This window comes from Numenius arquata, chromosome 9 (assembly GCF_964106895.1).
Source record: "Numenius arquata chromosome 9, bNumArq3.hap1.1, whole genome shotgun sequence".
Taxonomy (NCBI): Eukaryota; Metazoa; Chordata; class Aves; order Charadriiformes; family Scolopacidae; genus Numenius; species Numenius arquata.
The window spans coordinates 19263992-19289446 of NC_133584.1; the positions used below are offsets into that span (position 1 = coordinate 19263992).

General features: G+C 41.5%; 1 protein-coding gene across 1 annotated transcript in view; it reads right to left on the reverse strand.

Annotated features, from left to right (window-relative positions):
- Positions 1–223: 223 nt before the first annotated feature.
- NYAP2 (neuronal tyrosine-phosphorylated phosphoinositide-3-kinase adaptor 2) overlaps positions 224–25455 on the reverse strand; it is a 131420-nt gene continuing 106188 nt past the window's right edge. Inside the window, exons 5-6 of the mRNA XM_074153889.1 lie at positions 24355–24458; positions 224–451 (exon numbers count right to left, since the gene is read on the reverse strand). Coding sequence (XP_074009990.1) covers positions 224–451; positions 24355–24458 — 332 coding nt within the window. The remainder of the gene's footprint in view (positions 452–24354; positions 24459–25455) is intronic.

Here is a 25455-nt window from a genome sequence, read left to right on the forward strand (position 1 = left end):
ATCTTCTGGATCCAAAAAAATCCTGGATAAATATGTATGCCTTAATCCAGTCGGAAACTTAAATCTCTCTCTTGATTGACAGGTGAGCACTGTATCAGTGTGCTTTTTCCTAGGAAGTTCACCACCTGCAGGTAAGTCTTAGGTTAGAGCCTTTGCCTTATTAAGAAAGCAGGCTACCTGTGCATGGGGCAACACAGTGGAGAGGGCATCCTCCACACGCCTGTCAAATTGCAGTGTCCCAGAAAACAGTCTGTTGTTTAGAATAAGGAGGAGGGCTGTATTTCTTGGTCCCGGTATTCTTTTTCCAACTCGGCAAAATAGGCATGCTGTCCTGTTTGCAGAGTCCTTTCTCTGATTTCTGTCGAGCTTTTATTTCTTTGCAGAGGCAACGTTTTTTCTCAATCATATCCAGCATTGTATGGTCCCCTTGCAACCACTGCATACACGTCACCTATTGGGGGGAGCAGGGGAGAAAGAAAAGAAGGAAAAAGAAAAGAAGAAAAAACCATACAAATAACTATTTGGTGATAGACTGGATATGTTGTTTCTTTGCAAGGTTAACATTACTCTTATTTGAAACACTCTAATTTGTTTGATGAACAAAAAATCTCTATGCCAACAACAGAAACAAAGTCAGTCTTTACTTCTAACTACTACTTTAAGGAAAAAAAGAGTAATAAAAGGTGCCCTTTTTAACTTCTCCAGAGCACTGAAAGCTAATGAAGACCAATGTTTTTGGCAAACTAGCACTGGTTGGATTTTAAATGATGGAATAGATCTTAAAAAGTCACATGGATCTTAACATCTTTAAGTTGTGGAAATAAAAAATTCTATACACTGAAATCCATGTTCTATATTGCTTTCCAAATCCAATCTGTCACATTAAAAGCTTGGCGTTAACACTTCTGAGTATCAAGCTAAATATAACTCTGTGTTTAATTTTTTAAAATGATTTAATGAACTCCATTCAAATTAGATGGATTAACCTATCCTATTCTGTGATGATATTTGATTAACTGGAAGGCATCAAGAGTTTAGGAACTCCATGTTTTCATGCATGTAGAATATTTGAAAACATGATCCTCATCGAAAAAAGGAGGTTAGCATATGTTTAGTTGTAAGCACGTGTCACAGCCCCTCCGAAGCCTGAGAATGTGGCTTTACTGGAGTGCAGTGGGGTGCTCACTTGATTGAAAATGTGTGTGTCTTCAAAGGCTTTTGATTGGAACTGAAATTGCTAACGCTAAACTATCCTGAAAGGACTCGCTGTATTTATATACACTATATATATACACTGTATACCTGCAAATCAGAAACTTCCTCTCAACACTTAGTTTGCAAATTTGAAGCGGTCTTGAGTGTCCCAACATTTATTTTCCACATTATTCATAAATTAAAGATTTGTGTGTAAGTAAACACAGGCCATATATTCTCAGGGGCTGTCCAACTACATCTCTAATCTTGTCATGAAAATGCACAACTGCAGTAATACTTTGGCAGCATTTTATGATTCCAGAAGGAAATGTAAGTTTATTATTAAGCATATTTAAGTACATTTAATAATGCATATGCCTTTCATTCACAAATCTTAGAAGGCCAAGCATGGGCATAATCCAGGTTCCTAGAACTGGGTACTGGTCTTTGAAGCCAGTGGAGAAACTTCAGTAGTTTTTGTGGTCAGCTTGAAGTGTATTTAGCATTTATTGAAAAACAGAGAAAATGTTCAGATTAATAGCGGGAAACAAAGCAAAAGAAATGAACGTGAGCAAGCCTACCAGAAAAAATAATAATAATATTACTAATAAAAAATGTACTCAAACAGAAAAATAAACAGAATACAGAAAGGTGCGCATTGTTTCAAATATCTTCATAAGAAAAGTACTTAAGGGGTGACACAGGATAAAAGAATTTCAGATAGAATTACTTTTCTTTACACTGAAACAAAACCATGCTTACATTAGATAGTACTTTGAGTAGAACAAGTTTAAACCATAATATGAATTTTGTTCTTGAATATTCTTATGAATTTAGAATTACACATGTAACATATTGGCAGCGTGTCCTCCTGAATGGCTGAGCTAAGTCTTCTGGAAGCCTAATGGGCCTGCTCTTCCTAATCAAATACTTATTTTTCATTTACTGAGGTGCAGGGAGGTACGAGGCTTGTCAACCACCACAGCCATGAGACTTCCCCTCTTTGGGTGTCCAGGCCTGGTCCAAGACTCACCGACTGAGCCGGAGACACTCCTCCCCGCCCCCTGGCTCGACTTCATGGGTCTTTGGACGAGGTTCTACCTGAGGCAAGTTTCCTGCCACTCTGCTCCTCGGTGACAGGTCAGTACTTACGCAGCAGTGTCTTCATTTTGGCTGGGTCCTCCTACGTGGGGTGGGACAGGCACATGGTCTGCACACAATTCATTAAACACAATATTCACAGCACACAGCTGCACACCGGCTTCGGGGCTGGATTTGACAACAACCGTGCTTGAGTGTGGGTTTCTTCTTCTAGGCACCGGGAAATGCCTTCTCTTTTATAACCCATCGTGTCGGTAAAGCGGGCACGTGCCAATACCAGATCCGTGCAGGTCACTGTGTGCTCCAGCCACCAGGCAGCACAGGCACCTTCCACAGCATGTACCACAGCCACCAGCAGGGTGTTACCTCCACGTCACCCTCACTCTCCCCACTCTACTACACGCAGTGCTGTTGCCAACACCGTGTCTGCCGGTAGCTAATCTCCTTCATGGGATTCAAGGTGACTGAAGCAGAATTTTGACATGCTAAGCTCTAAAATACCAGTTGCAACTTCCCAAAGATAGAAATGGTGTTGCAGAATGTATCAGTTACACAGACACTCTGCCACCCCCTGCAAAACAGCCCCTAAAATAAACCCAAGTGTAGGCAGCTCCAACATTCCTTTTTATACCGGCCACCACATTGTGTTGCAGTTAGTGAACCATTTATTATGAAAAATTCAAGTTTTTCCACTTTCCCAAGCACAGATTTTCAAGATTACTTGCGATCTTTTTTTCATGGCTAAGTCCTTCACACCAACATCTTCTTAGATGTACCATCCACATGGTACATTCCCCTCCTGTAACTGCATTCAGATAACGGTATGTGCAGCATGAATGTGCAGAACTGGTATGTGCAAAGTCATTTGCTAAAATAGACTAAGTGAACACATATGATGTTGAAAGACTTGGGGAAAAAAAGCTTAAAAGTGAGAACAAGTGTTAAAGGGTTTAATTTTATATTTTTGCCCAGTTCTAGTGCTAATGTGCAACAAAATAAAAATGTACTGAAGAAGGGTGCATGCCTCTTGAAGCTGCAAGACAGACCTAAGAGGAAATCCCCTGTTTGTAGATCACTGAACTACAGATATGACAATAACCATGCTGCTAATACCAAATCCCAAAGAGCGTTAACTACATTTTCAGTGTGTCCTAGGCAAATTACAGGCACTAAGGCTCACAAGCCGGCACTCAGCCCAGATGTTTAATCACAGCGGTAACCCTCGATGACTTAAGTAGGGCTACTGAGGTGTTTAAAGCTAATGTGTTTAACTCTATGGACTTAGGCCTAATCCTTCCTGTGACGGAACTGATGGTGCTTATGCTCAGTTCCAGTACTAATTTTTTTCATATCCTCCCTCCTTGCTGGCTTCAGCCTGCTCTTCTGGTCATGCACCAGCTTCTTAATATCCCTGCTATATCATAACAAGGGATTTATTCAGTGTGAAAGGCACAAAAAATAATGATGTTACAATTTAATGTATGGAAAGAAGCAGAACATTCATAATATTATACAGCTATATGTCTCTCCTGCTCCTGAAAGATCCCATAGGGCGTGAGGAACGGTACACATACTGCAGCATGTCAGAGCTTGGCTGCAGATGTGGATGTAGGCAGACAGGCACAAAACCCATCAGCACTGGAGGTAACAGTGAACAAGACACAGCACAGGAGAAGCAAAGCTGGTTTTGACCAAAGAGTCTTGGCCCAAAGCCTGTTCTTACTGAAAAGGGAAGAAAGAGCCAGCAGCTAATATTAGGATTGTATGGAGGGATCTCCTGGAGACTCCAGGATGTGTATCAGGTACTGTGTCACATAATCTCCTTTTAATTATGAAATTTGCTGATTGTACATCAATTTTTGTGGTGACGGAATTTTCACTCATTAAATTATCCAGCCTCTAAGACACAGTTTTTGTTCAAAATCAAACAGGGCAAGAGAGTGAAGGAAAACACCAGCCAAAGGCCCAGAAGTTTGAAGATTCACCTATGAGGTGTTGGAGGTAGGCTCAGATCCTTGCTCCTAAGCAGGCAGTAAGAGTTGTGTGATAGCATGATGTGTAGCAACAGTACAGGAGCCTAAAGTGGCTGGATAAGTTCTCTCACCTGAGCACAAGTGTGAACAAGGATGTCTCATGAGCTCCCGGTAAACACACTAACCCTTCAATTATTCATTATTTTCTAGTCTTTCTCAAAAATCATCTTTAAAGCAAATGCTCGCTCTAAACTTGAACATCATCAACAAAAAGAAAGAAATTTCTTCCACTATGCAAAAGCCGAATTCTTCTATACAGTTTTAATCACCAACCTTCTGGAAGGCCTTAGGAGAAATGCATCTATGTTGCCACATGTCATGGTTTCAGCTGGGATACAGTTGACTTTCTTACTAGCAGCTGGTATAGTGCTGTGTTTTGGATTTGGGATGAGAATATTGTTGGTAAAACACTGATGATTTTGGTTGCTGCTAAGCATTCAAGGCCTTTTCTGCCCCTCGCACCGCCCTGCCACTGAGCAGGCTGGAGGCACGCAAGAAGCTGGGAGGGGACACAGCCAGGACAGCTGACCCCAACTGACCAAAGGGATATTCCATACCATGTGACATCATGCTCAGCATATAAAGCTGGGGGAAGAAGAAGGAAGGGAGGGATGCTCGGAGTTATGGCGTTTGTCTTCCCAAGCAACCATTACGCATGATGGAGCCCTGTTTTCCTGGAGATGGCTGAACACCTGCCTGCCCATGGAAAGTTGTGAACGAATTCCTTGTTTTGCTTTGCTTGTGTGCGTGGCTTTTGCTTTACCTAATAAACTGTCTTTATCTCAACCCATGAGTTTTCTCACTTTTAACCTTCTGATTGTCTCCCCCATCGCAAAAGGGGGGAGTGAGCAAGGGGCTGTGTGGTCCTGGCTGCGGACTGGGGCTAAACAGCAACATCACCTGACTTTTACTATCTGCCCTCTCAAAAGGTTGGAAGTGAATTTTATTAAGATCTGTTACCTACTCTCAGATTCTAAGTTGGCAGTGTCAGAGAACAAGAAGTAATATTATAAAACCATCTTTCAACTAAGAAAAAACAACAAATTTACACATCCTTAAAAAAAGGGGGACTGAAATGTTGAATTATTCCAGACAGATAAGCAGCAGTTGCAATGGTTAACAAATACACGTATTGCTTAAATTAGATTGCCCTGAGCTAGATCACAGAGCTGTCTTGGAGCAAAGGTTTGACAGGCAGAACATCTACAGTTCAACTTCTCTGAGAGGACGGGACCTGGAGCCAGGGGTCAGAGCACTCTATAGTTCTCTGCCACATGAGAATTTACTGAGAAAAGCTCATAATCCCAAGGAAAACTCAAAACAGGCTTTGGGGAACAGACAATGAGTCACGCTGCCAGGAGCTCCTTGGTGTCACAGCAGACTACTTCTGTTTTCTATTGCCCTGGCCCTGCCCCGGCCCCGGGCACCCCCACTGCTGCCCACAGAACGATGCCAGCGCAGCTCCAGCCCGCCCTGTGGCAGCCTGCACCAGCGGATTCACAGAAGTGCTCAAAAAATGGATGTTTAAAGCAAGAAAAAGAAATGTAAATGAACATAGTTCTTCCCTTGTTCTTAACTAAGCAGGATCGTTTGGTTTGGTGAAGAGAATAATAGTTACAGATGGAAAAAAGCTAGAAAAAATATTCTCCAGCAATACAATTAAGCAGCTACTGCTGGATACAACTTTCCACACCTGCTAGCTGTGGTCACTAGGTGTAGCAAACATCTTGTAACTTTTTGTCAGTGACTATTCAAAATATGAGATATGATCTTCTGGCTCTTGAGAAACTGGACTTTGACCACAAGGAGCACCAGGTGAAGGACATCAGTGCAGTGCAGTGCATAAGCAGGGCTCTGTACGTTACTGTGCACATCTATGTTACTGAAAAAAATATGGCAACACCTTTAAGTTATATACAATCCAAATGGTCCCGTATAGTGTAGCCTTTCCAAATGAAGAACATGAGGGGTGTTACAAGAATAATCTGGGAGTAGGTCTGAAAATAGAGAGCAAAAAATCCTCAGCAACAGGACCGGGACTCTTTCTTAGGTGGGATAAATTCTACTTGCTCATGGGTGACAGATAAATAGACACATAAATACATAGAGAGATAATTCTCTCTTGGTAAAAAGATGTATGTGGTATAGAAGTCCCACTCGTATCCTCTGGTCTGGAACCGAGCCCCATGTAACAGCGAACGTGAGCCCTGCGGATGGGCAAGCAGACCCTGCACTCCTGCCTCTGCCAGGACCAGAGAAGAGCAAGTGCCGGGAGCGACCCTGCTCCTCTGAAGTCAGGCCACCAGGGTGAAGTGTAGGTAGGATAAAGTCATGCTAATTCCTAGTGCTGAGAGGTGTTTCAGGAAACCTGTCATTAAAAGGTGCACTACAATTTTTCATACAAGTGCCTGTGAAAATCTGTGCTGCTAAAAATGCTATGGGGGAGAAAAATATTTGAAATATTGTAGGCAGCTCTAGTACCAGTGACAGAGTTAGAAAATGCTGCCAATTTTCATTCATTTTTTGAGGAAGCTTTTCTAACATTTGAATTGACCACCTGATATTTCATGCTCTGGACTCCTCTATGGCTTTTTTTGTGTGTGCTGTATGAACTTCTAATGACCCAAAAAAATATTTTCCACTGTAGTTTACATGAGGGCTTTAGACAACATCATATCCCATTCGGCTGCTTCTCCTCATGACATCTTGCTGCTAAGCGCTGGTTTGCCTGTTTTTGAAGTGAATTTGTAAGCTCTTGGAAATATAAGAGAGCCCCAAGATTCAATGGCGCTTTCATAATTTCTTCCTAGTGCTATAGGTTCCCACTTACTGTGCTGAAATGGTAGAGGCTATGGGGCTGAGGAAGACGCTGTTCTCTTCTGGCCCTTGTGAGTGTCTCCCTCTCCTGCTGGATGGGCAGAGAGGCTGAGTACTCATTAACAGGAAGGATGGGGAAAACCACATCACGTGTATGTGGTCATGGTTGTCATGTACAAATACCCTTTTCTTTGTGACAGCTGCATATCACAGATAGAACAAAAGCCCAACAGCTGAAGTGAGGCTATAGCAAAGTGATCTTAAACCAACACAAAATATAATGAAATAAAAAGTAACAGCAACATTTGGAGGAGATTATTAGAAATGTCTCCTGGATCTGTAAACAAAGCGATCTCTAGCAGTGCAATCTGTGAGCAGTGCTACACAACATTCAGCAGAGCCAAACATGCTGGTTTGTTTTGGCAGGCTACAGTGAGTGAAGAAGAAAGGCCTTCTGAAAGCCACTTACCATCCTCTGGGAGGAAAAGGTACTGCCTCCCTCTTGCCTGTTCTCAGACAGGAGTTTCCAAACTCTCTTTCCCACTGAAACTCTTGACGGCACTTTCTCTGGTGCGGATGGGTCCCTGCCATCTGGCCGGGTAAGGTATTTCCACTCGGGAGGGTGTGAAATCTCACTCCTAGAAGGCAGTCGTGTGCCCCGGGGTGCAAGTGGCGGAGGGCTATGTTAAATACCAACAGTTACTTCACGATCTGTTATCTGATACTCAGCTTGACGTGGAGGTCCTCGGCACACATTCGCAAAAGGGGAGTTGTCCAAGGCAGGAGTTCAGCCAGAATCAGGTTTCAGAAAATCTGAGCAGCGAGATCCTCACCCATCTGAAGCCAACAGGAATGTACCGGCTGACCTTATGGGTCCAAGAATTTGACTACCGTTTGTTGAAACAAATAGTAAAAGAAACCTCAAATGATTTTAAAAGCCTTCTGAAAAGCACTTGGAAAACTATGTTGGCCAGGGTTCCTTTTGCTAACTGTTAGCTTAGAACCATTGCACTGCAGTTGAATGTTGTTACTTCCAATGGCTGCAAAAGTCGGTAAGTGAGGGTAAAACTATAGGCTAAACCTGTAGTCATTTCTTTCTCTCTGACAGAGGTACTCTGGAATAATATTGACATGAAAGACAGTGTAATTTGGCCCAGGAGAGTTAGTTGTTCATATAGCTCTGTACTGCTAACCCGTTCTCCTGTTACTGTTGAATTCAAAACAATTGGTTATTAATACAAAGGTGATTAAAAGTAACAGTCTGTTCAGGAACACGCAGGATGTGCAAGGTGAGCGGTGACAGCAGACATTCTCCATGCAATTCATAGTGCATGGCAACGCTCCCCAGGGACACTGGCCAACGTACAGCAAATCCTCCTACAGAAGTGTCTGAGGTGTTCTCTAGAAGGTGTCCTACAACGCCGCAGCCGCGTTAAATGATCCCTGTGCAGTCACGTACTCACAGCACAAGCACAAGCGCACGCGAGGTGCTGGGCACTACACAAACTGCCCTTTCCAGCCTTTCACAAATTCTTCTTTCTTTAAGAGACACAAGTAACCTATTTTCCCTGTAAGCACTTGGGAAAGGATTCCCCTGGCCCTAATTTTGACAAAATAGTTGGGTGGGAAGGAGCACTTTGTAATCTTACATTGTATATTTAACATTAAAAGAATTCACTTACACCTGCTATTTCAGCTTATAAAACTGCATATGCATCACATTTTAGGGCTATTGTAGGAGAGCAATTCCTGTGTTTAATGTTTTGATTTCCACTATTCTAAATTTCTAAATGTTTGGAATTAGGTTTTCTTACAAATGGTACTACTACAAAAAAAAAAAACCAAAAATACTAGAGTCCCTGTAAAAACTGTTCTACCACTTAATGCAATTACATGAGGCAGTGTCATAAGAAAATTTTGCACATCTTTTTTCAAACACAGGATTTGCTAAAAGGCTTATTACATCATCTTGCACTCTATGGCCACCACTTAAAAACAGCTGACAAGAATCTTGGGAACTCCAGGAATTCCCCAAGATTCAAGATTATGAACAATTAATACTTATCCTAAAATTAAATTAGCAAATGGTTAGAACACCTTCAGTACTTCTGATTCCAGACCTCCAGTTTCATGATTCATTGCTTCCAATTACTAAATGTCACAGCTACTTTATATAGAACCAGCACTGCACATACTCCTGTGCCTCGAGTTTTCCAGTAACCCTTGGATTATTGCTGAGGCTATCAATACAGCAAACTTTAAATGATAAATTCACCATCCTGCTTTCCATTTTTATACTGGCAATCGGTCTAGCTATAGATCTTCCTGACCTTGCATTATTATCTTATTTGGAAACATGTATTCTTCTCAGTTTAGCTTCCTTTTTTTAACACCAAACAGCTGTCTGAAATGTACTGCTTGATCTGCTGTTAGTTAACACATCCTGTAAATGCTACGATGTTTAAAATAAGAGCCTGTAAAATAACTCATATTAGGCATATTGTGTAAAGTTGTCTCATGCATCTCATTTATGCAGTGGGTCATCACAAAGCGCACTCCTATTGAAATCACTCATGAAAAATCAAAGCTTAGTCTATGCCTTTGCTAAGCAATAAATGCAGAACTCAAGCAACCCACCATGATACATCCTGTTGTTCACTGTAAAATAGAAAGGAAAATTCAATATTGTATTAGGACAACCACAGGAGGGACATAGGACAGAACACTTTGCTAGAGTTCAGCAAGAGATCTCCTCCCAGCTGCATTTTGCAGTACAGCACCTGCAGGGTGACGCTCTAATGTCCTAGATTTCCTTGAGAGATTACTGACCCTGCCTCCCCACCTCTTCCCCTTGTTGGAGGTTGCTGCCCCATTGCTTGTGTGCCTTAGCTGTTCATGAACCAGCCTTAAAACAGCAGGATAGTTTGAGGCAGTGACTCAATGGCCGCTGGAGCTGGCCCTGCCTATGACTGAGCCATCACATCCACAGGCCAACACACCTGGAGTCAGCCTTTCTTACTCTAAATCACGGCAGTTTTGAAAAACTGCCAGATTCTAAATCTCACACTGAAAGGAACAGCCCATCCCCCTTTGTGTCCTTTGAGCTAAGAGGTGGCAGGGAGCAGTGGGAGCTGCTGGTGGACAATTTCCTTTCCTCCTCCAGATCCAATCCCTGTGAACTGCAGAAGCTCTCCGGTAAGAGGGAGCTGAAGGTGGCAGGGTGCCTGCTCTGGCTTACTGCTTCTGATCCCCCACCAGAGGCTGAGAAGGATTCAGAAATTGGATAGGAAAGAATGAAAATAAGTGGAAACAGGACCAGGACTTTCGAAGAACAGAGAAAGCGGACACTGAGGCCAATCCTAAAGTTACAAAAAAGTGACATGTGAGGACACCGCAAATTCCAGTAGTTTCTCCATTTAATTTGGCTTCAATTTTTCCCAGCTAAAAACAAATACATGAGCTTCAGCACTCTTTCTATTGACACCTGTACTAGAACTCAAGATTTAACTAACCTTTATTGCTGTCACAGCCAAACAACCTCACCACACCTGTTTTCCAGCAAAAACCTTAAGCCTCTATACATCTCTAGCATTTTCAAGGAAATGGTCACAAGAACAATTTTAAAATAAAAATAAAAAATAAAATTCTCAAAATAATATATGACAGGAGAATGCCTCAGCACTGAAAAGTGCCTCCAATTCCTTGTGTTGTATTAGGTGATCTAAATACACAAATATCTCAGTTATAGACTGTGAAGTTGCTTTACAGATGAGAAATTTTGAAATGTGCTCTTACATTTCTCCTTTTTTGATGGTGAGATTGAGTCAATGACCATTTTCTTAGATTAAATGCCATTTCTCAAGTATTGTACTGATTATGTGGGGGAAAAAAGTTTAGGAAAGCATGACTGAAAACAACAGAATGTAGAGAGATAATCATATTCTTGTACGTGGTCACAGCTCCCTTTTGAAAGATATATAAAAACATGATTAAAGGACAGAGATATCCATTTATGATTTGTTTCTATCTCCAATTTGCAGTGTAGTTTATGACAGTAACTAGAGTTATGAACTGTACTGAGAGTTTCTAATGCATCCAAACATGTAAGAGCCTGCCTTAGTATGAGATACCACACCTGCTCTACCCTCACAGCAATTTCATTTATATCAGGAATTGCTAACCAATATAGTACCTAAAGCTAATATAGATGTGGTTTCCTGACACACAGAATAGCTGAGTTACAGGCAAGAAACTAAGACTGGCACCTGCACGCTTTAGATAATGGGATTCTTTGGGAGCAGCAGTTCCCCGTACCTTGTTTCTCTTTTCCTGTTTAAAAGGAAATCTCCGAAGGGACGGCAGTGGCCGACGCAGAGGCTGACACTATTCAGCATTAACTCCCCGAGAAGACTCTAACACACCAAACCAGGGGTGCTGCTCTGCTAAGGCAGGGCTTTGCTCCCAGGCTCCCAGGCGTGCAGTGACCAGGCAACCGCGGCTCAGCTCCGACAGCAGCGTGGGGAGATCCAAGCTCAGGTCCCCAGAGCAGGGACGACATTTAAATAACCATCTTAAAGGGAATGGCTAACGACAACGCATGGCAAACAAAACAGTCAGCTTCATGGTAACCTACACACACATTATCACCTCTAACTTAAGTAAACAAATTGTCAAAGAGCAAAAAAATGCCATTTTTCTCTGATTAGTTTTGTGTTTTAAAATTTGGGGCAGAAATCAAGCAAGAGCCACGATCTGACCAACATTAATTTTAAAAACGCATATTGCTATTGTCTTTTCTCATTTTTATTCTTTTCAATTGTGAGTAATACAATTGTGATTATAAACTCCAGATAGTAAATGTGCTTTTCCAGGCTGTAAAAAAAAGAGATGGGCCAACTAAATCTAAGAGTCCACTGAGACTGACTTGAAAAGCTTTAAAATTAGGCCACTGGCCCATAACACCGACCTCCACTAGTGGAATGTGTCCTTTCTCTATCCTATTTTTTGTTGAGAAAAAGCATTCCTTGGATATCCCAGTTATAGCTTATGAGTGAAATGGGAATTTGCTGTTGACGTGGGTGAGGTCAGAATTTAACTTGGTAACTTTAAAAACTGAAAAGTATCTTCTGTTATGCATTTTTAGCTGGGGTGAAGGCTCTTCCTAGCAGTGGCTCTGTCGTCCTACAAGTTCCTTAGCATCTCCTGCAAAAAGATCTGCCTTCTGAGATTTTTCCGAGTAGCTGCTGCCACTCTGCTGCAGTAACTTACTACGCACTGGGACTGTTCTGCCTGGACAAGCAAATACAATGACAGAATTAACTGTAAAGGAAGCAAATTTATGACTCCTAAGTCTCAACGAAACACAAATGATTATCATTGAAGCTCCAATTCAGTGAAGAACTTAAAACGTGCTCAACTGGAAAATATGTATCGGTCATCCCCTTGACTTACAGGGATATTTTGCTATGTAAGACACACCAGTGCTTTGCTGCCTCCAGGCCAGTAAACTCAGCCTGCATGCAGTTGTGTGGTGATTAAGAATAATTTTACAAAAGTCTAGTAAATGATTATTAGCTGTTGTAATAAATGCCTAATCAATTGGCAATTACACATTACTCCGGACTGCAAACCATAAGAGGTCTGACAAATAGTGTCTATAATGTTCCCATAAAATTGACCCATAAAGTACGATAATTTCACCCATTCCTAAGGCTCGTCTGCGTTACTGAAACTTTTCTTTCCAGCCTAAGGCCCTTCTATACCCAGTATTTATACATGAAAGATGGGTCACCCCTTAGATTTATTGCAAGTCCCCCATGAGTATAGAGTTGGGATTTGCAGCACGAGAGTCCGGTTAAAGGGCATCTCTGAATCTAGGAGCACTTGAGCAGCGTAAGATACAGAGAACCAGAACTACACAGTGTGGGCTGTTACCAAACATTTTTCAACCACAGAAAACTGTCATGAGAAACACAAATATCTTTGCAATTTTGGATGTGTTCAAACAATATTTCTGAAGAACTGGAAACCTTAAAATTGGTAAAAATTACAATCTTTTAAAGTTCTCATTTAAAATACATGACATCTTTATTTTCATTGTTTAACAAGACAAAATGAGAATAAAAGTAGGTTATCAAAAGTGGGTGCTGGCATTCATACCTTTTTATAATTGGCATACACATAATGTATATGAATAGCCACACGTTTCTAGTGAAAGACTATGAACAAACACACATACATATACAGAGATATATAAACATACTATACATACATACATGAGTGAATATACATATTTATGTGCATACAGTATACAGACAAGATACTATACAGGTACAGTAAGTGCAATATACTGTATAAGGCTATACAAACACCGAGAGAGTCTGGTGAAATGGTGACAACCATGAGAACAAAGCTCGAATGGTTTGTGACTTGATGCAGATGGTGGGGAAAACCTCGCTGTTCCGTGTCGTGTTTTATGTATCGGACACACACAGTTGGAACAGAAACATGGTACAATACATTCAGTTCATATACAAAAAAGGTAAGACAAGTGGGAGTGCATGGAGGTAACTGAAATGCGTATGAGCAGACAAATAAGGTTGTACTACCTAGAATACAGCGTTTGGTTCATTTACAGAGAATGCCTATATATAAACCCATGCTTTCATGAATTCATGCCATTTTTATTTCTATTTTTTCCTTTAAGAATATTATAAAATTCTTGCCCTGAGTTAAACATAAATACACACAGAAAAAGGGGGAAAAAAAGGAAATAGCATGCTTCTGGCTTTTTTTTTAAACATTTTTTTAACCAAGGCACAATGTCTTCAATAGTGGTTGCAAGACCATTTGAAATAAACTTAGCAATTGCTATTGTTCTGGTACTGCACCCTTCTTAATGTGACTAAACTAATTGTTTGCATACAAAAGTCTCAGAACAAGTTTTGAAGTGAATTTACAAGTTTCAGAAGAGAATAAGTAAATTTCTGAGAAATGCCTTAAAGAGAGATTCCCTGAAAAGGACGGAATGCTACCAAATGAAATTCCCTTATAGGCAACTTACTGATGTTTGGACTGAAATTATTTCACAGAAATTATATTATATATTTGTTTAGTATTACTTTAAGCTGTTACCTATTTTTAGTAGAACCATGTACAATGCTGTAAGAGCAGCTAAAAGTGAGATGAAGAACTTCCAAATAATTTTTAGGTTCTTGTTGTAGGCAGGACAGGAGGGCGGGCTCACTGATTCAGTGTTTTATAAGCTGCAAGAGGTAGTAGCTTAGGAACATTTCTTCAACGAGACCGTAAGACTTACAAGGCATGTATCTCCCCATCTCATCAACCTGTGCAAGTCTTTTATTGGAAATATTAATTATTAGTTTCCATATATGTCATATTAAATTCTACATATCCATGTACAAGCCTGACTCTCAAAAGAAAGGTCTGGTGCAAAGGCCGTGCTTGGCTGTTGCCCCCAAGTCCGAGCCCTCTTTGCAGAGCTCCAGAGGCAGATGGTTCTCACCAACTTCCAGGGGCTCTGGAGGGTAAATCACCTTCCAGGGAACAACTGCCTACATCGTGCTGCATCGGCTCAGCATCTGTCCCCACACGTTTCCCTGTTGATCTAAGACTATTTTCCAAAGCACTGAAACCCACTGTCCCAGCCCTAGCAAAACCAGGCACAACATAACAACCCCCTGAAAACACAGACCACGCAGATGAGATCTTCCCGTGCCTGTCCTATGCCTTTTAAAGACATTATAACTCCCAGTCTGAGAAACAACTAGGTAAAGACAGGAAAAAAATGTTGAGCGAGAAATGAAAACCCTCATAAATGCTGTATTTCATTCTTTGTCAGAATATTGTTGTATTTGAAAAGTTTTAACAACTTCTGTGAGGGAACAAGCCTCTTTCTGTACCCTGCTGGCAAGCGTACAAAGCCCGTGCAGGAACAAGAAGAGATCAGAGTAAGGGAATGGAATATTCTTCCCCTGACTCTCTCCCATCAGAGCTGAAATAGCAGCAGCCAAGCCAGCTCTGGAGGGCGAGGACAGGTATGAAGACAGACTCTAGGCCTGGAGCTCAGAGACTGGTCACCCTGTTCCCATCTCTGATACCGTCTTTCTGTGGCATTACTTTCCCTACAGCTGACCTGCCCTCACCCGTTGCCGCTTCCCCCCCGGAATGTTTTTTTTGTGACCCAAACCTATTCTGTTGAGAAGTATGGAGGAGAGCCACCAAAGCCATGCTTGGGCCTTGGGACCTACCATGACAGCAGGGTGTGCTCGGATCCACCTCTGCCTGCCTGGCTTCCTTGGCGCCATGAATCAGAGGCCACCTTGGTGGTGGGAGGGCTGCCGAGCACACACTCTCTCATGCTCTTAAATCAGAGTCCTGGCAAAGCAGGGCCCAGCAATGTCGTGACCTGCTTCTGCTGCATGGCCAGCCCAGCTGAATGCTGAAGAAAAGATGTTGGGACAGCAACAGCAGGGCTGTCTGCCAACAGAAGACGGCTTTGACACATTTGCTTCTCGTGCCAAGCAGTCAGGCGTGCCTTGGAGGTAAGGGATGATGGATGTGGCAATTCCACATCCACTTCAAGGTTTGCATTTTCTTTTCTTTCTTTCTTTTTTAATAAGTGCTCTCTATTTGCAGTTTGTATATTTAGAAACAATTTGTGCTGCTCTGGACCCGTGCGCTGATTATGTAAGACCAGATCCAAGCCGAAACTCAACACAATGCAACGCGGAGCCTTCCCTGAAGCATTAACATTCCTGTTGCTGCTCTCATCCAAAATGTTGACAGCATATTTAGCTGGACTGACGAGGGCAGAATTTCGCCTTTCTTGTGTGCAAGATATTTGTCCTTGCAGGAAAAAAAAAAAAAAAAAAAAAAAAAAAAATCCCCTCAACTACATAAAGTAATCCAACTGCTCCCTCTCGTGGGCACGGGGCTCTGCTGCGCTTTACAAAGGCACAAAAGCATACTCGGAAAGCCAGACTCCCAGATTTTTATCACTGCAAACGCCCCAGAAGGCTGTGTGACACTTCAGGGGACAGCTCACGCCCCGGGCACCTCTTTCTAGGCAGTGGCAGTCAGTGTGATGACTCACCCCTGGCTCTTGTGGACATTCAGCCTGAGCAAGAAGGCAAAATCCTATGGCTCTGGATGATCCATATTTTCAAATACACTCAAGGCCACAGGCTGGTCAACTCCAGACACCATCTCAAGCTAAAAGTTGGCCCGTGTCCTGTTAGTGAAGTGCTTGTGCCAGGGGTTTCTCTCTGTACCCCACCGTGGGTTCTTCCATGTCTGTCTGTCCTCCCAGGTAGGACCCAGAGGAATTTCTTCCTCCCAGCTATTTGCAAAACCAGCATCCACAAAATTCAGTCTATGTCTACATTCTTTTGTTTTCACCTACACAGACACTGAAGACTTCTCTACTGGAGGAGTGGGACTTCTCCATGAGAGGGCCATTTGAGAGAGAGACATCATTTGTAAAATGCTCCTAGTAAAATTTACCTGGTTTTAGATATTCAAATGCATTTTGTTGTATTAGTGGCATATAAAACTAATTAAAATCAGTCACAAATACAGTAGCTTGCGCTCCAAATAGTTTTTGCACTTTCTGATTTCACATAAACCAAAGCTTAAGCAATCCCTGACACTCACATACTTACCAGTCTACTCCCATCTGCAACTGCTTACTTTCTCATCTCTTACGCTGAGTTTACAAATCCTTGGGGTAAGGACAGTCTTTGTTCTACATGCATTGTCTACCAACACAGGGACCTTATTTATGCCTCTGACTCTTAGACATCACCACAAAAGTCATTGTGGTAGATCCTAGTGGCCAACATTAAGCAGGTTTTGGATGCAGTGACTATCCCAAGCCTTATTAAAGGTGATGGTTAAACATAAGGAGTAATTTAGTCCCTTTAAGGGAATAGCTTCACAGGCAAAAATAGAAGCTACCATCCAAAGCAATAAATAGTGTATAGAAAGTCCAGACCAAAATCCTATGGGACTCTGATTACAGAGGGAGCGGCATGGGACGGTTCCCACACTGTGGACATACATTTTGAATGAAGAAGAAGATCAAGTATCAAAAAAGAACAACCATAATCTTGGCTGCAGGAGCACAGAGACAGATCTCGGAGGCATTGCACTCACTGAAGCAGAACACTTGGCATTTACACACAGGGAGAAGAAGAAATTGATTGCCACCATCCCATGAATTGTTTCATATGTTTTGCTATTCTACATCCAAAATACACAACAGACTTTCAAAACCTTTGAAAATTAGAGGAAAAAAGATGGACAGAGAAAGTCATACCAGAGTGGCAATTAGTCCAGTAGTTAGATACTTGTTAGTTAGATAGGAATTTGGGACTCTATCTCCCCTGAGATCTTTAACCAGCAGCCCAGGAGGATCTTTTTTGCCCTTTGGCCCAAAGAGTATGAAAGAAGTTGGATCTTTCATTGCAAATCCTTCTGCATTACCAGAACCACAAAAGCAGAATCACAAGAGATTGATCTAGCTTCAGATCGTGACTCTTCAATGAGTGCATCTAGCAAATATCTGAAGTGCTGAGCGATGACACGGGTTTATGCTATGTAGCAGACAAAAATCCTCTGATTAGCATGCTCTTTTTTTGTTTGTTACCATTTCCCTAGTATTGAAATGGGATGAAAGAGTACTTCAGTCTACAGAGTTTTCCATCTACCTGCAATGACTATATTTCTTCCCTATAATGGAAGTTAAAAAAAGACTGCTGTGATCAGATATGGAACAGCAGAGCTTGATTTATAGGTGCTCATTTTTCAGCAGCAGAATTCATTAAATGCAGCAGTCAGGAACCCAGCCCTGCTAAGATGCCCTACAACTGCAGTGTGTGTACTGACTGCTTTGCACTCTTGTACACCGTTGCTGGGGAAAATGGCAACTTTAGGCTGAGAACAACAGAAGAGCACAGATGCTTTGTTTATGCTCACAGAGTAAATAGAGCCCATACGCTTTCAGATGCACATTTGCCAACTAAAGCATGATAATGTCAACTCATTGGGGAATTATTTTGCCTAGGTGCCTTAAAAAATAATTATAGCCATAATAATAACAATTTACCCTTCTTGCATTTATTAATTACAGGGTAACCACAATGCTTACAAGGCATACAAGAACTATAATATGCTTTGTATACACAACTAAGGCTAGAGCCGTTAAGAGTTGGGCTTGTGATATGTAGTTGACCCAGTACAGAGTTGTTCACGCACTCAGGCATGAGGCGAATAGTGAGCAGCTTTGCTGCAGAGAGCTCAGCACCTCTCAAAATTTAACTCTAAATTACTTCTCTTAAGTTTCGTAAATGTCTTACAACGAGCTTATACTGCACTTGAACTACAGGGTATTGCTTTAAGAATGCATGTGGAAGGAATGCATCTCTCATCAGTTTTAACGCTAAAAATTTTTTCACGATAAAGCGTGCGTGTTTTAATTGCAACGTTACCTAAGCTGTTGTGTGGAAGAATTTAGGATTTAACAGGTTAAGGATTTAAGGATTTAACCTGTTAACCTATTAACAGGTGAGGCTGGTTGCAAGCCTCCTCCCTCCCTCCCCAATGGCAGCTGATGTGGTGCAGGGCTGTGCGTGGTGCTGGCACCCATGGGTGCCAGCGAGAGTGCAGCCACCCCTCTGCGGGCACGCAAGCACCGGCAACAAACATGGCTCACGATGATTTCTGCACAAGGTTTTTGCAATTATTTGACACAACACTTCTGATTCCAGCGAGCAGGGAAAGAAAAAAAACCCGACGCATCAAAACCGCTCTTCCTAAAAGAAATAATTTGTCTCCTCGAAAAGTCAGGCGAAGTTGCTACAGGACCTGAACAGGCTTTACCTTCCCCGAAGCCGCGCAGGGCTTTGTCACCAGCAGTGCCAAGCAGGAGCCCCGCAAGCCGGGCAGAAGGGGCAGGGCCCTCGCTGCCGTTCCGTCCGGCTCAGCGGGCACCGCTGCCCCAGCAGCCCCGCCGCCGCCTCCCGCGGCACCCGGGGACCCGAGACCCCCCGCGGGGACGGCACGGCGGACCCCCTCCCTGAGCTCTTCTCAGTTTTGGAAGGTAACGGTTAGTTTGTCCTTCACGTGGGCCTTTGCTGCCCTGTTCACTGATGGGGTCCTACAGGGGAAGAAAAATGCCATCTCAACTTGCTGGGGGCTCAGGCAAATACCAGGCTGGTAATGAACTGAGCTGCATTTTTTTTTTATTTTATTTTTTTTTTAAATAAGCCACAGAAAATTTCTGTGTTGATTCTGATGTATTTTCTAGCTTTTTCTTCATTCCTTCAATGCCAGTTGAAACTCCCTAATTCATAGCTGTCCATGTATCTTCATTCCCTCCCCTCTGAGTCATTCCTTCTAATCTCAGCATGGCTTCTGGATTTTACTTTGATCATCACTGTACAGAGTTTAAATCTTCTTTCCGTGCTTAAATTGGAGCTAGATATCACTGCCCAGTCCTTCCCACAAGAAGACACCAGACTTTAAGAGGCATGCAAAGCCTCAGAAATAAGATAGCACACCTCAAGGAGACAACAGTAAAGGACAGTGCTGTCTTCCCGTTGAAAAGCAAGGCAGCATGAAGTGAGGCTGCACGTTTGCAGATAAGGTACACAGTTTTGTGGAAATCTGTCTGAAAATAGGCTCTGCTTTGCAGAAAAGCTTAAATACTATATTGTAACTATCAGGAGTTTTTGTTTTCAGAGGGTGTATTTTACTTCCGATTGTGGATTTTCGTTATAAACGTGCACTGTTGTGCTGCTGTGCAGCTTGATGGATGTGACTTTCCAATACCTGTCTACATCTTAATGAAAACAAACTTCACTTTGCAAAATTCCTTTGCAGCAAAAAATCTAGCAGTAGTTACACTGGCTCCTTTTTCTTAAAATGGAAACGAGTAGTTTTTTGTTGTGCTGAAGACCGTTTGGGAGAAGCCTGGCAGTGACCTAGAGAAGATTTTATGTACATTAAAAACACTGATGCGAGATGCTCTGCTCTCCAGCAGAGGGACTTCCACAGTGCAGGTTGCTTGAAACGGTTTCTTCTTTTGTGACAGACATGCTCAGTGCACACGTATCCTGCACGCGACAGGGATTTTTGAGTCCAGCAATAGAGCCTAATCGTTTGTTACCCTGACATGAAGATGTGGAGAATGGATGCAGAGAAACATCACTGTTTCGCAGTGATACCTGTGGCTCTAAATCCTGCTTACACAGGATTCACACGTTCACAAGTGAAAAATTTTTGTTAACTACAGGGGTGTCCTGACATAGAATAGAATCATAGAGTCGTCTAGGTTGGAAGGGATCTTTAAGATCATCAGGTCCAACCATCAACCTAACACTGCCAAGTCCACCACTAAACCACGTCCCTCAGCACCACATCTACCCATCTTTTAAATACCTCCAGGGATGGTGACTCAACCACTTCCCCGGGCTGCCTGTTCCAATGTTTGATAATCCTTTCGGTGAAGAAATTTTTCCTAATATCCAGTCTAAACCATGACTGAACATTTAACCACTGCAGGGTGAAACACCACCTACAGAAGCCTCAGGGACCAGCACAGAGGCTCCAGCAACATAGGTGATGAGTTATTTATTGGGGCGTCCTTGGAACATGTTTATTCTACCTTATAAATGTCACAAGGTGGTTAACTTCTACTGTTCTCTGTCCGTTTGGATGGCTACAAATGACTGATACTTGTTTTTGTTTCCATATAAAGGCCAAAATCAGATGGACTTTCACTATTTCTAATTTTATACACACATTTCTTATCTCTAAGGTATAAATTACTGTGCTTTCTAGAACATTTTTCCATTGCCTGTAAGTTCTCTGCTAATATCAGAGAACCTCTACAAGGCATTACTTTTTGTGATATGTAGAACATTTCTCTACTATTTACGCTCCTCTCTAAGATATTTGTATTAAGACATGTATTTAGGAAATATAGCTATGTGCTGTAGGCTCAAACATATTCCATGCTCCCGCCATATTACAGTTCCAAGCTCTCTACTTGACTTTCTCTACCTCCTTAATTTCTTGAACTTTGTCCTTACACAGTCAATAACTTCAATAAACTTATATTTATCTTTCAAGTTTACATTAAGTCAATTCACGACTTCATCCAAGGTTACCTCCTGCAACCAGCTCTCTCAAAATGCCCTCACCATTTACCAGAACTAAGTACAGAACAACATGCTCTCGATCTGGCTCAGTGTGTTGGTAACTCCTGGCTGCCAGTACACTGCAGAATTTGAAGGTGTTCTCCATCAGAGACTGGCCACAAGATTAATCTCTGTTTATAAGCTCTTTATTTTTATTTATAAGTGATCAGTAGAATGCTTACCATCAATACACCATAAATATGTTCTGTGAATATTAACTGGTTAATCCTCACAATTCCTACACCACCAATAAAGGAACAAGAAAATAAGGCATAGGGGAGTTAAATGTCAATAGTTACATAATTAGTCAATATTTCTTTGGAATTATAATTTAGGTTTCCTTAGATCAGACCTACTTTTAATCACTAAGCACCCTCACCACTTCCTTGAATGATTCTGTATCCTTGAGAGCTCAGTTGCAAATCTGATTTTTTCCCAAGTTAAATATTTTGAAAAACATCAGTTTGGGATCCATGAAGATCTGAGAAAATTGATTAAGAGTAATCTGCCCTTTCTCGGATCTCATATCCCTGTATGAATGTTAGCTGTGCCCATCTCATCAACAAAGAGGAAAGTCTAACTGCTGATTAGGATGTGGTTAAGGAAACCAGTATCAATACAATCAATAGCCACAGCACACGAAAAGAAATACCCTGTATGCCACAACCTGTCACATTCAGAATGGGCTAACAATCCAGCCATTTCCAAACACATTTCACCTGTCATAGATTATTCGCACATTAAGATAGAACAGGTGTATAAAGAACACAATCAAAGTAATGTTTGTATCTACCATGGAGATAATCAGACTTTTGTCATTCCACTGGAATCAGGGTCAAATCCACACCTTTAAAAAATTATGTCATCGTAATAAATGACAACTTAATAGATGGGCAATAAGAGAGGTACAGCTTGAAGGAAAGACTTCCAGGGAGAAAAATCTTTTACTAGTTTTTCTTATTTTTCATGAAGCCATACCATACATTATTCAATTAACATTGAATATGGTAATTTTTGAATATTTCAAAATTCAAAATTCAAAAGCCATACCATACATTATTCAATTAACAAGATCACTCTCTACAGTCACTTGACAATTCCTCTTATCATCTTCATTCCTTTCTTCTGTATAAAGTAAGGTGGATTTTTCCTCCACAGTTTCAGTGAACCCTGGCCGCAGCTTCTAAGAGGCTCATTATCTCTTCTATCACATCAGCTTCTGCTTTCAAGGCTTATTGTTTAGTTCTTAATATAAACTGAGAGACTAAAATCCCTTCAAAACACCCAAGGTGCCTTTGCCACTGAGTAACCAGCAAAGCATCATGTCTGCTGTAAGACCCATCTAATCAAAAATCACATACTACATGAACACTGGGACATTCAAAACCTTTGGAAGTAAAATTACCCTAATTTCTTCCTTAGACGAAGGAACACTTGATGTGGTATTTAAGTGGGCTGTCATTTTGAATCTCCATTATGAATCTGATTTTCTTATGTAAAGTATGCTTTAGAAATGTGCAAGGTTCTGTTAGGTATTGTGTCCAGCCAGGCTCAGAAGTAATAGAATAGCATCGGTTTTGCAGGTTAAAGAATTTTAACCTGTATGGACTAGGCTACCCAAATATAACCTTCCTAACAAGTAGTTGGCAGTCTGGTTTGAATAAATCAGTCATGCTCTTCTGGTCTCTACTTTGGTCAAGACCTTCTAGAAGCAACTCATCAAGCTACAAACAACTTAAATATGTGATTATTGCAAAGCAGTCCTCAGGGAGTTTTCCACTCAAATCTCATTGAAATTCAATAGGATTATGGTGACTAATTCCCTGAAAGCCAATCGAAAATACACCATCTAAATAAGGGTGCTTGTGTGTGTGCATACATATATGTATGTGAACATATATACATATATGTTTATGTCTCTTTGTGCATATATATACCCACACACAGTGTTGTGTAGGCCCGTACACGTACACACAAGTGATGCAATACTGGAGTGCTTTGAGCTTGACAGAAGGCATTCACATTATGTTTAAGTGAAACCTCTTCTCTCAATTGCTACTCTCAGCAGTTAGTTCTGTCAAACTAATAATACAGGTCTGCGCAGCAAAATGATACAATATCAGTATTAGCATATAAAATAAAGGTAAGTATAGGTTTCCCGTGTCTTTATTTCTTTTCCATTTTCTCGCTATTAGAGAAATTTGCCAAACCCAAACACTTTCATTTCTTTCTCAAGGGTTTATGTGGCATTTTTGTTTTTGATGAGGAGAAAAAAAAGTATGTCTGTTAAAGATTCAAAGAGATGTTACCCTTTTGATTCGTTTTTTGATTCCTATCAATATACAATAAAATATAACTACAGTGGACTATTTAATAGTCCTGTAAGCACTACATGGCCCATAGCTGGAGAGAGTCTAGCTGCCTTAACTAAACAAAATAACTTGCTGTAAGAGCAGTTTTCAGGACAGTGATAAATCATAGTGTAATACAATCATGCATTAAGCTCAAAACAAATGTGAGACTGGCACAAATATTAAAGTACATCTGGGCAGAAGTCAGGTATATACAAGTCATTGACAAACATTGGTGCAAGTGCTTTAGACAAGACATTTAAAAGAAATTTACATAAAAACATAGATTAAATTTATCAAGGCTTGATAAATTTTGAAGACAGTAAAAAAGTACAGAAAACATGAAAAAATAAAAAACCCAGCCAATTCATACAGTACAGTTTTACTACATTTATATTACAGAATGAAGACAGAAAAAGATACAAGGAATTGAGAGCAAAGAAAATTCCACTGGCAGTGGCCAGTGCAATTTCATTGCCAATGAGAGATGCGCACACACAGATGCACGCACACACACAGAAAATAAAGACAAAAACCAAAAAAATCATTTACTGTTACAAATGACAGACACAGAGGTGAGAAACATTTGGCATGTTGCAGCACATGAAGTCATTCACGATTGGCTAACGATGGTACCTGGCTCGGCTGAAGATCACTGGCTTGCCTGAGCGGAGTAACGGATGGAGGAGGCACACCTGATGTGGACGCAGACCGACCTAATCTGCAACTTGATTTAGGCTCTGCGAAGGAAGAGAGAAGAAAACACACCAGTGAACAGGAGGTGGGTTAGTGCTGCAGTAAACTGAAACACAGTGGACCCAGGATTCCCTTGAAACAGAGACTCCAGGCTTGGATTCTAGTTAGAGCCTTGGGCATTCAGCTGAATCATGAACAGAAGTTGAGATCAGAAGAAGGGGGATTAAGACACAACCCATTCCGTGTCCTGGCCTCTTTCCTCTCCTCTAGCATCTCTGAAGCTGAAGTATAGAGCATAAAAGAGAAGACAGACAGGAAGCATATAAAGGAAGCCTTTCTGTTGCCCACCCAGTGCCTTTTTCTACTCCTCATAAAATACAGCAGTGATTAAGGGAGTTACAGCAGCTTCTGTTTCATCTGTCCGTCTCAGAGCCGAGGGAGATGGTAGCCCAAAGATGAATGCTAAAGGAAAAGCATGAAATGCAGAAAATGAAGATGGGAGTGTATAAAAGTGGTGAGGATACTCACTTGAGGATTTAGAATGACATCAAAAATACTTGGAAATCTGATGTTAATGGCAAGGAATTGAGAGACAGAAAGTAGGAAGAAAGGAGAGAAATCAGAACATCAACAGTGGCAAATTCTTAAGTCAGTTCCCCAGAATCAAGGCAATTACAGAAGCAGAGGTTGCCATGAGAGAAAGCTCTACTCCAGAGACAAACTGCACAGAAATTAGACGGTTATTTCATTTTCCTTCTGCTGTCGTACACGAAGGCATTTCTCAGAAGGCTCCCCCTTGATTTCCGGCACAGGTTACTACTGTTAACATGCTGACACAAAGGTGACCATGCAGCTCAGGAGTCCTTAATGAAGGTTTTTGTGTCTGAGCCATGCTGACACCGGTATGCTACCCCAGTGTTCAACACCCCGCATCTGGCCTAGAAGAAACCGCCTTTTCCTGAGAAAAGGGTCTACCTGTTTCTGCCCCAAAAAAATATCTGTCCCTTCATTTCCTGTTTATGGCTGAGGAAACATCTCCTC